Source organism: Muntiacus reevesi, chromosome 15 (assembly GCF_963930625.1).
Source record: "Muntiacus reevesi chromosome 15, mMunRee1.1, whole genome shotgun sequence".
Lineage (NCBI taxonomy): Eukaryota > Metazoa > Chordata > Mammalia > Artiodactyla > Cervidae > Muntiacus > Muntiacus reevesi.
This window is the reverse complement of record NC_089263.1, coordinates 6,553,804-6,567,009: the sequence shown is the minus strand read 5'-3', so window position 1 is coordinate 6,567,009 and position 13,206 is coordinate 6,553,804. Positions and strand designations below refer to the sequence as shown.

At 37.8% G+C, this 13,206-nt stretch overlaps 1 protein-coding gene across 1 annotated transcript in view; it reads right to left on the bottom strand.

Moving 5' to 3' along the window:
* Positions 1-13,206, bottom strand: part of TTC23 (tetratricopeptide repeat domain 23) — a 140,911-nt gene that overhangs the window by 102,289 nt on the left and 25,416 nt on the right. The window contains exons 2-3 of the mRNA XM_065906944.1: positions 6,160-6,297; positions 1,450-1,649 (exon numbers count right to left, since the gene is read on the bottom strand). Of these exons, the coding sequence (XP_065763016.1) occupies positions 1,450-1,629 (180 nt within the window). The 5' untranslated portion in view covers positions 1,630-1,649; positions 6,160-6,297. The remainder of the gene's footprint in view (positions 1-1,449; positions 1,650-6,159; positions 6,298-13,206) is intronic.

The following is a 13,206-nucleotide window of genomic DNA, read 5'->3' as shown; positions in this document are numbered from 1 at the left end:
GACTCTCGCCCGTCTGCCACCTCTGCTCAGAACACTATTGTCGCCGGTCCGACCTGGCCCTCTCTACTCCCTAAGCACTGTTATCGGTGCAGCCCAAGTAGCTCCCATCCCCACAGCACAACTCAGGCGCTGTTGCTCCTCCATCTCTAGGGTCACTGCTCACGCCGCCTCCCCTCAACCCCAGGTTTGGCATCTGTATCACCTGAGCTTGTGTCTGTCACAGAACTCATGCTGACCATCATTAATTATCTATCTTCCCAACCAGGCCATGAGATCCTCTGAGGCAGAGCTTTCACATTCATGCCCCGAGCCCCTGCACAACACCTGGTACACATCAGAAATGAAGTGAAAGTTGCTCAGTTGTGTCTGAGTCTTTGAGACCCCATGGACTATACAGTCGGTCCATGGAATCCTACAGGCCAGAATACTAGAGTGGGAAGTCTTTCCCTTCTCCAGGGGATCTTCCCAACCCAGGGATCAAACCCAGGTCTCCCACATTGCAGGCAGATTTTTTACCAGCCGAGCCACAAGAGAAGCCCAAGAATACTGGAGTGGGTAGCCTATCCCTTCTCTAGTGGATTTTCCTGACCCAGGAATCCAACCACGGTCTCCTGCATTTCAGGCGGAGTCTTTACCAACTGAGCTGTCAGAGAAGCCTGGTACACACTGGGTATACAGTAAATCTTTGTGAAATAAATAAATGGACAAATTAGGACCCGGCACATGTTGAAGCTGAAACTCCAATACTTTGGCCACCTGATGTGAAGAGCTGACTCATTTGAAAAGACCCTGATGCTGGGAAAGATTGAAGGCGGGAGAAGAAGGGGATGACAGAGGATGAGATGGTTGGATGGCATCACCGACTCAATGGACATGAGTTTGAGTAGACTCCGGGAGTTGATGATGTACAGGGAGGCCTGGTGTGCTGCAGTCCATGGGGTCGCAAAGAGTCAGACACGACTGAGTGACTGAACTGAACTGAACTGAACATAAGAGGTAGTAGAGAAATACATACTGAATGAGTAAATGAATAAAACCCTGAAGAGAGATAGTAAAGACGTATGCAGAGAACAGAAGATTAAGAATTTTAGAAACACAAGCTCCTCAAGAGTAGAAGCTTCATCTGCTTTGTGCTGTGTCCCAGGGCCGAGACCCGGCACACAGGAGGAGCTCAAGAAACACTTACCGACTCACGGGAACCACTTCAGCAGGTCCAGCCACAGCCAGTCCACCGAGTGTGCACCTGTCCAAGTCAGGGCAGGCTCCTTTGCTCCTTTGTGCACTCATTCAGCGAGCATGCTGACTGTGCCCTGAGGTACTGGTTCACTCACACGACGAAAGGTACTGTCACGCATTCTCTCTCATGGCAAGCTCCCGAGAGTGGGAATGCAACCTGAAGTATCCTACTCCTCAGTCACCAGTACGGGCATAAAAAGAAAGGTTCCTTACCTCATGGCTGCTGGCATATGACTTTGCTTTCTCTTCAGAGAGGCGGAGTTTCTCTCGAGGAGGCTGGAACAGGGCTCTCTGAAGCAGCTGGTTTTGCAGTTTCTTTCTAGGTGTTATGCTGACGGCAGCAACAATTTCATCCAGGTGGTTGGATATGTGAGCTTCTTGTGATTCTTGCATATTTTTATATACATTACCCTCTAATTTTTAAATAAGAAAAACAAAAGTATTAATGATAATTTCCACCATTACTTTTAGAAATGCATATTTTTCCTAGAACTTGAGGATAGAATTTAAGAAAATTTCAATACTATACCCATGGCTTCTTTGAAATAATTAGCATCTATCCAAAAAGCTCCTAGTGGCTAGTACAAACTTCTTTCAGATGGATTTCAAGTTTTTAACTAAATCAAACATTCTTTGTCCTATATATGTATCATATGTGTATATATATATGTATGTTTATATACATACATACTGATGTATTTTATATATTATATACAACATATATATATATATATATATATATATATATATATATATAAAATGTCAGTAGGAATCAGCTGAGCTGAAACAACTCTCAAAGAGCTCAGATTAGATCTGTTGAACCCCAAGTAACTTTGAAATGGGAAAAAAAAATGACATGTTAAACTTTCACTTCCAGCTAAGATGAAGGGATGAGATTTATCCTCTTAAGTAACCAACCAATCAACAAAAAACCTACCAAACAACAACAACAAAACAACCCATAGGCAAAAAGGGCATGAAACAATGGTTGTCAAAAGACGACATGTCAAACGACATGAGAAATGGAAAAATGAAACAAAGTGAGACGCTTGATTGCCCCAGCTTGTTGCTCTGAAAAAGTTTCTGAATCATGCAGGGTAACCCAGAAGTTACCCTGTGGACTGAGTTGAGGAAATAGAGTTGAGCACCTGGGGAGACCAAGGAGGCTGGAATGCACAGAACAGATTGCTAGAGAGGATAGGGCTGCACAGAGAAGACCCCAGAGATTAGCATCCTCAAGAAAAGGGTAGAATACTGATAGCATGTGTGTAAGAAAACTACTTGAGTCTGAAGAAAGATTCCTCTAAGAAGACTGAAAGGAGGTATCTGGCGCTCAGCAAGACTGGCAGTGCCTGTTTCCACTGACCAGACTGGAAAAAGTCATAATTCATGAGGCAGAGGGTAAAGTGCTCAGAAAGCTTTTATCTCAGTGTGTTAGTCACTCAGTCACGTCCGACTCTTTTGGACTGTGGTCAAGCTCCTCTGTCCATGGAATTCTCTAGGCAAGAATACTGGAGTGAGTAGCCATTCCCTTCTGAACCAGAGGATCTTCCTGATGCAGGGCTCGAACCTGGGTCTCCTGCATTGCACGCAGATTCTTTACTGTCTGAGCCACCAGAGAAGACCTAAGAATACTGGAGTGGGTTGCCATTCCCTTCTCCAGGGGATCTTCCCGACCCAGGGATCAAACCTGGGTCTCCCGCATTACATCTGAGCCACCAAGGAAGTAGTGGAGAATAATTAGTATAATAATCAGTAGTGGAGAATAATTAGCCCTTGGGTGAGCCCTGCTTATATCCACTTAACGAACCAGGAAAGTAAGACCTAAAAGGATAAAACTGTTTCCAAGTAACTGTATAAGAGGGCAAAATTCAAGGGTATTGATAGGAATACAAAAACAGCCAGCACTCAACAGGTTGAAATTCATAAACTTTAACATCCAAACAAAGATCACCAGGCATGCAAATAGGCATGAAAACAGCTCATAATGAGATGAGTCAGTAAAAACTGACCCAGATATTAAGTTAGCAGAGAAGAATAATAAGGGTTATATAACTGTATTCCATATGTTAAAAATGTTAACTATGTTTAAAAAGTTAACTAGAGACATTGAATATAAAAAGCCAATTGAACTTCTACACATGAAAATTATATGTAAGATGAAAATATACTAGATGAGATTAATGGAAGTTCAGATATTACAGATGAAAAGATGCATGAACTTGCAGATGTAGTGATAGAAACCATCTTAAAAAATCAGTGAGCTGTGAAAGAACTTCAACTTGCCTAATATATATGTAATTTCAATCCCTAAAGAAAAGTGGATTGTAGCGGGGACAGAAAAAAGTGCCTGAAGATATAGTGGCCAAAATTTTTCCAAATTTAAGGAAAAGTAAAAAGTCAGAGATTTCAGGAGCTAAATGCACACTAAACACAAGAAACAGACAGAAAACGACACCAAAACACATTGTAACTAAGCTGCTCAAAACCATGATAAAGAGAGAATCTTAAAAGCAGTCAGGAAAAAGAACATATTAGTATTTTTAAAAAGACGATGAAAGCAGGTTTCTTGGAGGAAATAAAGCACATAAGAAGAGAATGAAGCAACATATTTAAAGTATGGAAAGGAAAACAACGTCAAGCTGAAATTTGATACCAGTGAAAATTATTTCAAAATCAAAATCTGAAAGAATTCACCACCAGTAGATTTGCAGTCCATTGTTCCCAGGAAATATTAAGAGAAATCTTTTAAAAGGAAGAAAAATGATAACAAATGGAAATCTAGATCTACACAAAGGAATTAAGAGCAATGAAAAATGATACTTACATGGACAAACAAGTAAGACTGTTTTCATATTACTTAAATCTCTTTAAAAAATAATCAACTATTTAAATAAAAAGTAATGTACTCCCGGGCTTATAAAATATATAAATGAAATCTATGAAAATAGTTGTGAAAAGGTTAAGAAAAAAATGAAAGTGAAGTCGCTCAGTTGTGTCCAACTCTTTGTGACCCCATGGACTGTAGCCTACCAGGCTCCTCTGTCTATGGGATTTTCCAGGCAAGGCTAAGAGGAGAGGATGAAATTGTGAAGTTCTTATACTATGAAGGTGTAATACTATGTACATGTGAAGTTCTTATGTATAAAGGTGTAATACTACTTGAAATAAGATAAAAATGTATAGTATAAACCTTATAGCAACCATAACATTTTTTAAAAAAGATAAGGAGTTACAGGTGACAGGTGACAATAAAGAAGATAAATATAGAGTCCCAAAAATAATCCAAAAGAGGAAAAAGGGAACAAAGAAGAGTTGGGACAAACAGCAAATACATAGCAAGATGATAGACTTAAATCTGACTGTAACAATAATAACATTAAATGTAAGTGATCTAATTAAGAGAACCAATTAAGAGAAAGACATTGACAGAATAGACAAAAATACAAGACGGAACAATATGTTGCCTATAAGAAATTCAAAGACATTAAGATTAAAAGTAAGCGAAGAGAAAATAATCTGTTAAAATCAGTCAAAAACAAACTTGGAGTCTCTATATTAATATCAAAGTAGATTATACAGCAAAGAATATTACCATAATGAAGATCATTTCATTATGATAAAGGGTCAGTTAGTCAAGACAACATAACCATTCCAAGTGCCTGTATACCTAAAAATAATGTTAAAATATAAGATCTCAAACTGGTGAAACTGCAAAAAGAAATAAACAAATTCTCAATTATACTCAGATATTTAAATACCTTGTAAATAACTGATACACCAAGTAGGCAGAAAATCTGTAAAGAATATAGAAGACCAACTACATCATCAATCAACTTGATTTGGCATTTACTAGAACATTCTAGTTCTAGAAGTTGAGGGCAAGAGGAGAAGGGATGACAAAGGATGAGCTGGTTGGATGGTATCACTGATTCAGTGCACACAAGTTTGAGCAAACTCATGGAGATAGTGATGGACAGAGAAGCCTGGCATGCTGCAGTTCATGGAGTCGCAAAGAGTTGGCCACAACTGAGCAACTGAATGACAATGAAGAACATTCTGATGGCCACAGAATATCCATTCCTTTCAAGTGCACATGGGTCATAAAACAAGTTTTAATACACTTATAAAAATTCAAGTCATACAAAGTATATTCTATGACCACAAAGGAAGTTATAAATCAATAACAGAAAGATATTTGGAAAATGTCCAAATACTTAGAAACTAAATAAGATTTTCCTAAAACAAACAAACCATGGGTCAAAGAGATCAAAAAGGATATTTGAAAATAGTTTAAACTGAAAGACTATAAAATGCAACATACAACAATTTGATAATGTCCCTAAAGCAGTCATTTTAAATGTCTATATTAGAAAGTAAAGAAGTCTCAAAATCATGGTCTTAATTTTTATCTTCAGTGACTAGAAAAGAAGAGCAAATTAAGCTCAAAATAAGCATAAAAATAATTAATAAAATAACTAATAAAACTAGATTCACAAATCAATTAAATAATAATAGAAAAACAGAAAAAAAGTAAAGGAAACCAAAATCTGGTTCTCTGATACCATTAATGTTGATAAATCTCTAACCTGATTAATGAGGAAAAAAGACACAAATCACCAATATCAGAAATGAGAGCGATGAGATCATTATAGATTCTACAAACATTAAAAGATTAATGTGGGAATGTTATAAACACTTATGCCAATAAATCTGACAACTGAATGGAAAAATTCCTGTGAGTGAAGTGAGTGAGTGAAAGTCGCTCAGTCATGTCTGACTCTTTGCAACCCCATGGGCTATACAGTCCATGAAATTCTCCAGGCCAGAACACTGGAGTGGGTAGGCTTTCCCCTTCTCCAGGGAATTTTCCCAACCCAGGGATCGAACCGAGGTCTCCCACATTGCAGGCGGATTCTTTACCAGCTGAGCCACAAGGGAAGTCCGAGAATACTGTATCCCTTCTACAGTGGATCTTCCCGACCCAGGAATCGAACCAGGGTCTCCTGCACTGCAGGCAGTTTCTTTACCAGCTGATCTATCAGGGAAGCCCAAAAGTTCCTGTAAAGACACACAATACCATAGTTCACTCAAGAAAAAATAGATACCTCAATAGCGCTATATTTATTAAAGAAACTCAATTTGTATTTTAAAAATCTTACAAAGAACAAATAAATAAAAATCTCCAGGCTTAGGTGGCTTCAACAGTAAATTCTGCCAGATGTTAAAGGAAGATATAATACCAATTGCATACAACCTCTTCCAGAAAATTTAAAATGATAATATTTCCTAACTCACTCTATGAGACCCTGATATCAAAAGAAGACAAATACAAGAAATGAAAATTTCAGATCAATGTGTCTCAGGAACATAGATGCAAAAATTTAAAGCAAAATTAGCAAGTTAAATTCAGTAATAAATAAAAAGGAAAATACATCATGACCAAGTAGACTTTATGTCAGAAATGCAAGACTGACTTAACATTCATAAAAAAGTCAATGTCATGTTGATGTTTGGTTAGAAACCAACACAATATTGTAAAGCAATTATCCTTCAATTAAAAATACACAAATTAAAAAAGAAAGTCAACATGAAAATTAAAAAAAAGCAGTCAATGTAATTCATAATATAAAGAATGAAAAAAGGAAAACTGCATGATCATCTTGATCAGCATGCAAAAACAACTTGACAAAGTCTAATACCCATTTCTTTTTTATAGTTGAATTTGTTTTTTTCTTATTTATTTAATCAAAATACGATTGACTTACAAAATTAGCTTCAGACTTACAATACAATGATTTAATATTTTTATACCTTACATTACATTTAAAGTTATTATAAGATATTGGCTATAGTCTCTGTGTTGTACAATACATTCTTCTAGCTTATCTATTTTATTTAAAACTTTTAAAATTTATTTTTAATCGCAGAATAATTGCTTTACAACGTTGTATTGGTTTCTGCCTTAATCAATATGAATCAGCCATAGGAATGCATATGTCCTGTTCCTCTGGAACCTCCCCTCCCACCTTCCATTCCACCCCAGCCCTCTAGGTTGTCACAGAACACCAGGCTGAGCTCCCTGCATCATACAGCAAATTCCCACTGGCTATCTGTTTTACATGTGATGATGTATATGTTTCAATGCTACTCTCTCAGTTCGTCCCACCCTGTCCATCCTCCACTGTGTCCACAAGTCTGTTCTCTATGTATGCATTTCTATCATTGCCCTACAAACAGGTTCACCAGTACCATTTTTTCAAGACTCCATATATGTGCATTAATACACAATATTTGTTTTTCTCTTTCTGACTGACTTCACTCTGCATAAGAGGCTCTAGGTTAACTCACCTCACTAGAAATTTATTCTTCTAGTGAAAGACTCCAATTCATTCTTCTTTATGACTGAGTAATATTCCATTGTATATATGTACCATAACTTCTTTATTCTAATATCCATTTCTGATAAAAAATCTTAACAAAATAGGAATAGAACTGTACTTCCTCAACCTGATAAAGGGCATCTATGAAAAACCTACAACTAAATTAGTGAAAAACTGACGTCTCTTCCCCTAAGAACTGAAACAAGACAAGGAGGTTCACACTCAACACTTCTGTTTAACATTGTACCAGAGTTTCTAGCTAGTGCAATCAACAAAGAAAAAGAAATAAAAGGCAACCAAATCATAAAAAGGAAAAAGGAAAACTGTCTTAAGTCACAATAGTATACCTCTATTATCATTTATACAGAAAATCTGATGAACTATGAAGAAAATCTCCTAGAGTTACTGAGTTGAACAAAGCTGTAGGTTATAAGAGAACTATACGAAAATTATATTTCTATGCATGAGCAAATTGAAATTAAAATAAAATACTATATGCAGTAGCATCTAAAAATATGATACAAAGAATAAAGCTGCAGTATTCATTTAAAGATGAATATAATGATTTGTACAATAAAAATTGCAAAACATAGCTGAGAGAAATTAAAGAAGACATAAATATTTACCATGCTCATGGATTGAAACACTCAGTATTGTTAAGATGTCAATTCTCCACAAGTTGATAGATTAAAAGACTTCCCGATACAAGTCCTTGCATGTTTTTTGAATAAGAAATAAAAAAATGTTTCTAAAATTCACATAAAAATGCAAAGGACATAGAATACCCAAAAAACTTTGTAAAAGAACAAAGTTACAGGACAAACACCACTTTTTATCAAGATTTATTATAAAGCCACAGTAACAAAGGGAGTTTGGTATTGCTGTCAAGACAGACAAATAGATGAAAGGAATAGAAAGGAGAGTCCAGAAATGGATGCTCACAAATAAACAACTGATTGTTGACAAAGCTGTAAAGGCAATTTATTGGAGAAAGAATAGTCTATTCAACAAATGATGCTACACCAACTATTCAACAAATGATGCTATAACAATAACATTCCACATGAATGTTCACATGTAGAATCAAAACAAAACAAAAATCTTTGACCCATTCCTCACAGCATGTACAAGAATTAACTCAACATGAAATATAGACCTCTACAAGAAAATGTCTGTGACCTTGGACTAGGCAAAGATTACCTAGATATGATGCACAAAAATTCATAAAAAGAACAAAAATGACAAATTGGACTTAAAAATTTAAAATGTCTGCTTTTTGTAAGAAACTGTGAAAGATGATGGAAAGACAAGTTATAGGCTGGAAGAAAATATTTACAAAATATGTATCTAATAGAGGACTTGTATTTTGAATATATAAAGAATTCTCAAAATTCAATAATAAGAAAACAAACAGGCAAAATATTGTAACAGATATTTCAAAAGGAACACACATCAATGACAAATATGCAAATGAAAAGCTGCTCAACATCATTAGTCATTTTTGTTGTTAAGTCACTCGGTTCTGTCCAACTCTTTGCAACCCCAGGCACCAAGCTCCTCTGTCCAGGTGATTTCCCAGCAAGAATACTGAAGTGGTTTGCCATTTCCCTCTCCAGGGGATCTTCCTGACCCAGGGTTTGAACTTTCATCTTCTGCATTTGCAGGAGAATTCTCTACCACTGAGGCACCAGGGAAGTCCAAATAGAGAGCTACTTAGATATAAAAATTAAAGAAGGAGGACAATCAAAACCAACTCTTGACATTTTCATCCTGAGACTCTAGAATAGGGCTTGGCACATTTTGACAATGGGACAAATCCTGCCCAGTCTGTTTTTGTAACTAAAGCTTTATTGGAACACAGCCCTGCTCATTTACTTACATGCTGTCTAAGGCTGCTTTCACAACACAACAGCAGAGGTGAATAGCCTGTAACAGAAACCTTATGCCCCTCACAGCCTAAAATATTTACCATTGGTCCATTCACAGAAAAAGTTCTGTTGTTGTTGTTCAGTTGCCCAGTCATATCCAACTCTTTGCAACCCCATGAACTGTGGCACTCCAGGCTTCCCTGTCCTTTACTATCTCCCAGAGTTTGCTCAAACTCATGTCCATTGAGTCAATGATGTCATCCAACCATCTCATCCTCTGTAGCCCCCTTTTCCTCAATGCCCACTTTCAAATAAGATTTGAGATGGGCTAGAGGCAAGTGTTGAAACAGTTAGTCTGGATATAGATTATATCTATATTTTATAGTTTACACCAAGGTAAAGTTTGCCCACTCCTTAATCCATAATAGAGTTTTACATTTTCACCAAAAAGGAAGTAGCAGCTTTTCTTTTTTTCATAAAGCAATATAGAATGAAGACATCAAACACAGAAGGAAAGAACTAGCCTAAGGTCAGACTATGAGAAAGATACAGATGAACTATAATCTTGGACAACTGCTTATCCCTGGGTAGCCCTTCAAAATGTGAAAAGCCAATCTTTCAGGTTCAACATCTAAGCTTTGCCTAAACCACACAGTACAGAGGCTCAGATTCTAAGATGCTGGCTGACTTTTTCTTATAATAAGCTCTTGCTCTATTGGCAAGACAAGATAACCAATTCCATAGGTGCTGTGGTCTAGACAAAGAGCTAAAGCTTGAGATGGGGAATCTGAGACTCCAGAACCTCTGCTGACCCAACTACTTATGGAATGTGAGAAATACTAATAACAGATATTTATGTAATTCTTTGCAGCCAAAGATGAAGAAGCTCTATACAGTCAGCAAAAATAAGACCGGGAGCTGACTGTGGCTCAGATCATGAACTCATTGCCAAATTCATACTGAAATTTAATAAAGCAGAGAAAACTACTAGACCATTCAGGTATGACCTAAATCAAGTCCCTTATGACTATACAGTGGAAGTGAGAAATAGATTTAAGGGACTAGATCTGATAGACAGAGTGCTTGATCAACTATGGATGGAGGTTTGTTACACTGGACAGGAGACAGGAATCAAGATCATCCCCCCAAAAAGAAATGCAACAAAGCAAAATGGCTGAATGAGGAGGCCTTGCAAATAGCTGTGAAAAGAAGGGAAGTGAAAAGCAAAGGAGAAAAGGAAAGATATACCCATTTGAATGCAGAGTTCCAAAGAATAGCCAGGAGAGATAAGAAAGCCTTCCTCAGTGACCAATGCAAAGAAATAGAGGAAAACAATAGAATGGGAAAGACTAGAGATCTCTTCAAGAAAATTAGAAATACCAAGGGAACATTTCATGCAAAGATGGGCTCAATAAAGGACAGAAATAGTAGGGAACTAACAGAAGCAGAAGATATTAAGGAGAGGTGGCAAGAATACACAAAAGAACTATACAAAAAAGATCTTCACGACCCAGATAATCACAATGGTGTGATCACTCACCTAGAGCCAGACATCCTGGAATGTGAAGTCAAGCGGGGCTTAGGAAGCATCACTACGAACAAAGCTAGTGGAGGTGATGGAATTCCAGTTGAGCTATTTCAAATCCTCAAAGATGATGCTGTTAAATGCTGCACCCAATACGCCAGCAAATTTGGAAAACTCAGCAGTGGTCACAGGACTGGAAAAGGTCAGTTTTCATTCCAATCCCAAAGACAGGCAATGCCAAAGAATGCTCAAACTACTGCACAATTGCACTCATCTCACACGCTAGTAAAGTAATGCTCAAACTTCTCCAAGTCAGGTTTCAGCAATATGTGAACCGTGAACTCCAGATGTTTAAGCTGGTTTTAGAAAAGGCAGAGGAACCAGAGATCAAATTGCCAACATCTGCTGGATCACTGAAAAAGCAAGCCTCTTGAGAAACCTATATGCAGGTCAGGAAGCAACAGTTAGAACTGGACATGGAACAACACACTGGTTCCAAATAGGAAAAGGAGTACGTCAATGCTGTATATTGTCACCCAGCTTATTTAACTTATATGCAGAGTACATCATGAGAAACACTGGGCTGGAAGAAGCACAAGCTGGAATCAAGATTGCCAGGAGAAATATCAATAACTTCAGATATGCAGATGACACCACCCTTATGGCAGAAAGTGAAGAAGAACCAAAGAGGCTCTTGATGAAAGTGAAAGAGGAGAGTGAAAAAGTTGGCTTAAAGCTCAACATTCAGAAAACTAAGATCATGGCATCCGGTCCCATCACTTAATGGCAAATAGATGGGGAAACAGCAGAAACAGCGGCTGACTTTATTTTTCTGGGCTTCAAAATCACTGCAGATGATGATTGCAGCCATGAAATTAAAAGACACTTGTTCCTTGGAAGGAAAGTTATGACCAACCTAGACAGCATATTAAAAAGCAGAGACATTACTTTGCCAACAAAGGTCCGTCTAGTCAAGGCTATGCTTTTTCCAGTGGTCACGTATGGATGTGAGAGTTGGACTATAAAGAAAGCTGAGAGCAGAATAATTGATGCTTTTGAACTGTGGTGTTGGAGAACTCTTGAGAGTCCCTTGAACTGTAAGGAGATCCAACCAGTATATCCTAAAGGAGATCAGTCCTTGGTGTTCATTGGAAGGACTGGTATTGAAGCTGAAACTCCAATACCTTGGCCACCTGATGTGAAGAGCTGACTCACTGGAAAAGACCCTGATGCTGGGAAAGATTGAGGGCAGGAGGAGAAGGGGATGACAGAGGAGGAGATGGTTGGATGGCATCACTCACTCGATGGATATGGGTTTAGGTAAACTCCAGGAGTTGGAGATGGACAGGGAGGCCTGGTGTGCTGCAATTCTGCAATAAGGGTGGTGTGATCTGCATGTCTGAGGTTATTGCTATTTCTCCTGGCAATTTTGATTCCAGCTTGTGTTTCATCCAGCCTGGCATTTCATATGATGTACTCTGCATATAATTTAAATAAGCAGGGTGACAATATACAGCCTTGATGTACTCCTTTCCCAATTTGGAACCAGAACAACAGACTGGTTCTAACTGTTGCTTCTTGACATGCATACAGATTTCTCAGGAGGCAGATAAGCTGGTTTGGTATTCCCGTCTCTTTAAGAATTTGCCACAGTTTGTTGTGATCCACACAGTCAAAGGCTATGGCATAGTCAATAAAGCAGAAGTAGATTTTTTCTGCTACTGCTGTTGAGAGAGTAATGGCAACTGGCAAACTGGAGAGTGCATCCTGCCTCCAGGAGCATTTGCCTTTTCCCCCGGCTACCCCACCTAATGGTTTCCTGTGGTGACATAGGCCCAGTGTTCATGAGTGTTAGGAGTTTTCAAAGGAAGCCAGAAATCCAGAAATCTAGATCTTTATGTGAAACTATTGATTTTTAAATATGGCTCAATTTTTTAACTGGCCAGAAAGGAAAAAGGAAAAAAAAAAAAAGGGTAAACAGGGTTAGATTCAGATTGTATCTTCTGTTTTAAGGATTTAATAGTAAGAGAGAGCATGAGAAAAACCAAAAGTTGAGAACAAAAGAAAGAAAAAAAGGAAAGTCAATTTCAAAGTTTAACACTGGGTTCAGAGGCCCAGACTAGCAAATACCACAGGGCATATTATGTGTATAGCTTTTAAAATTTAATCTCTGCCTCCTCTAAACTTCCCCAGA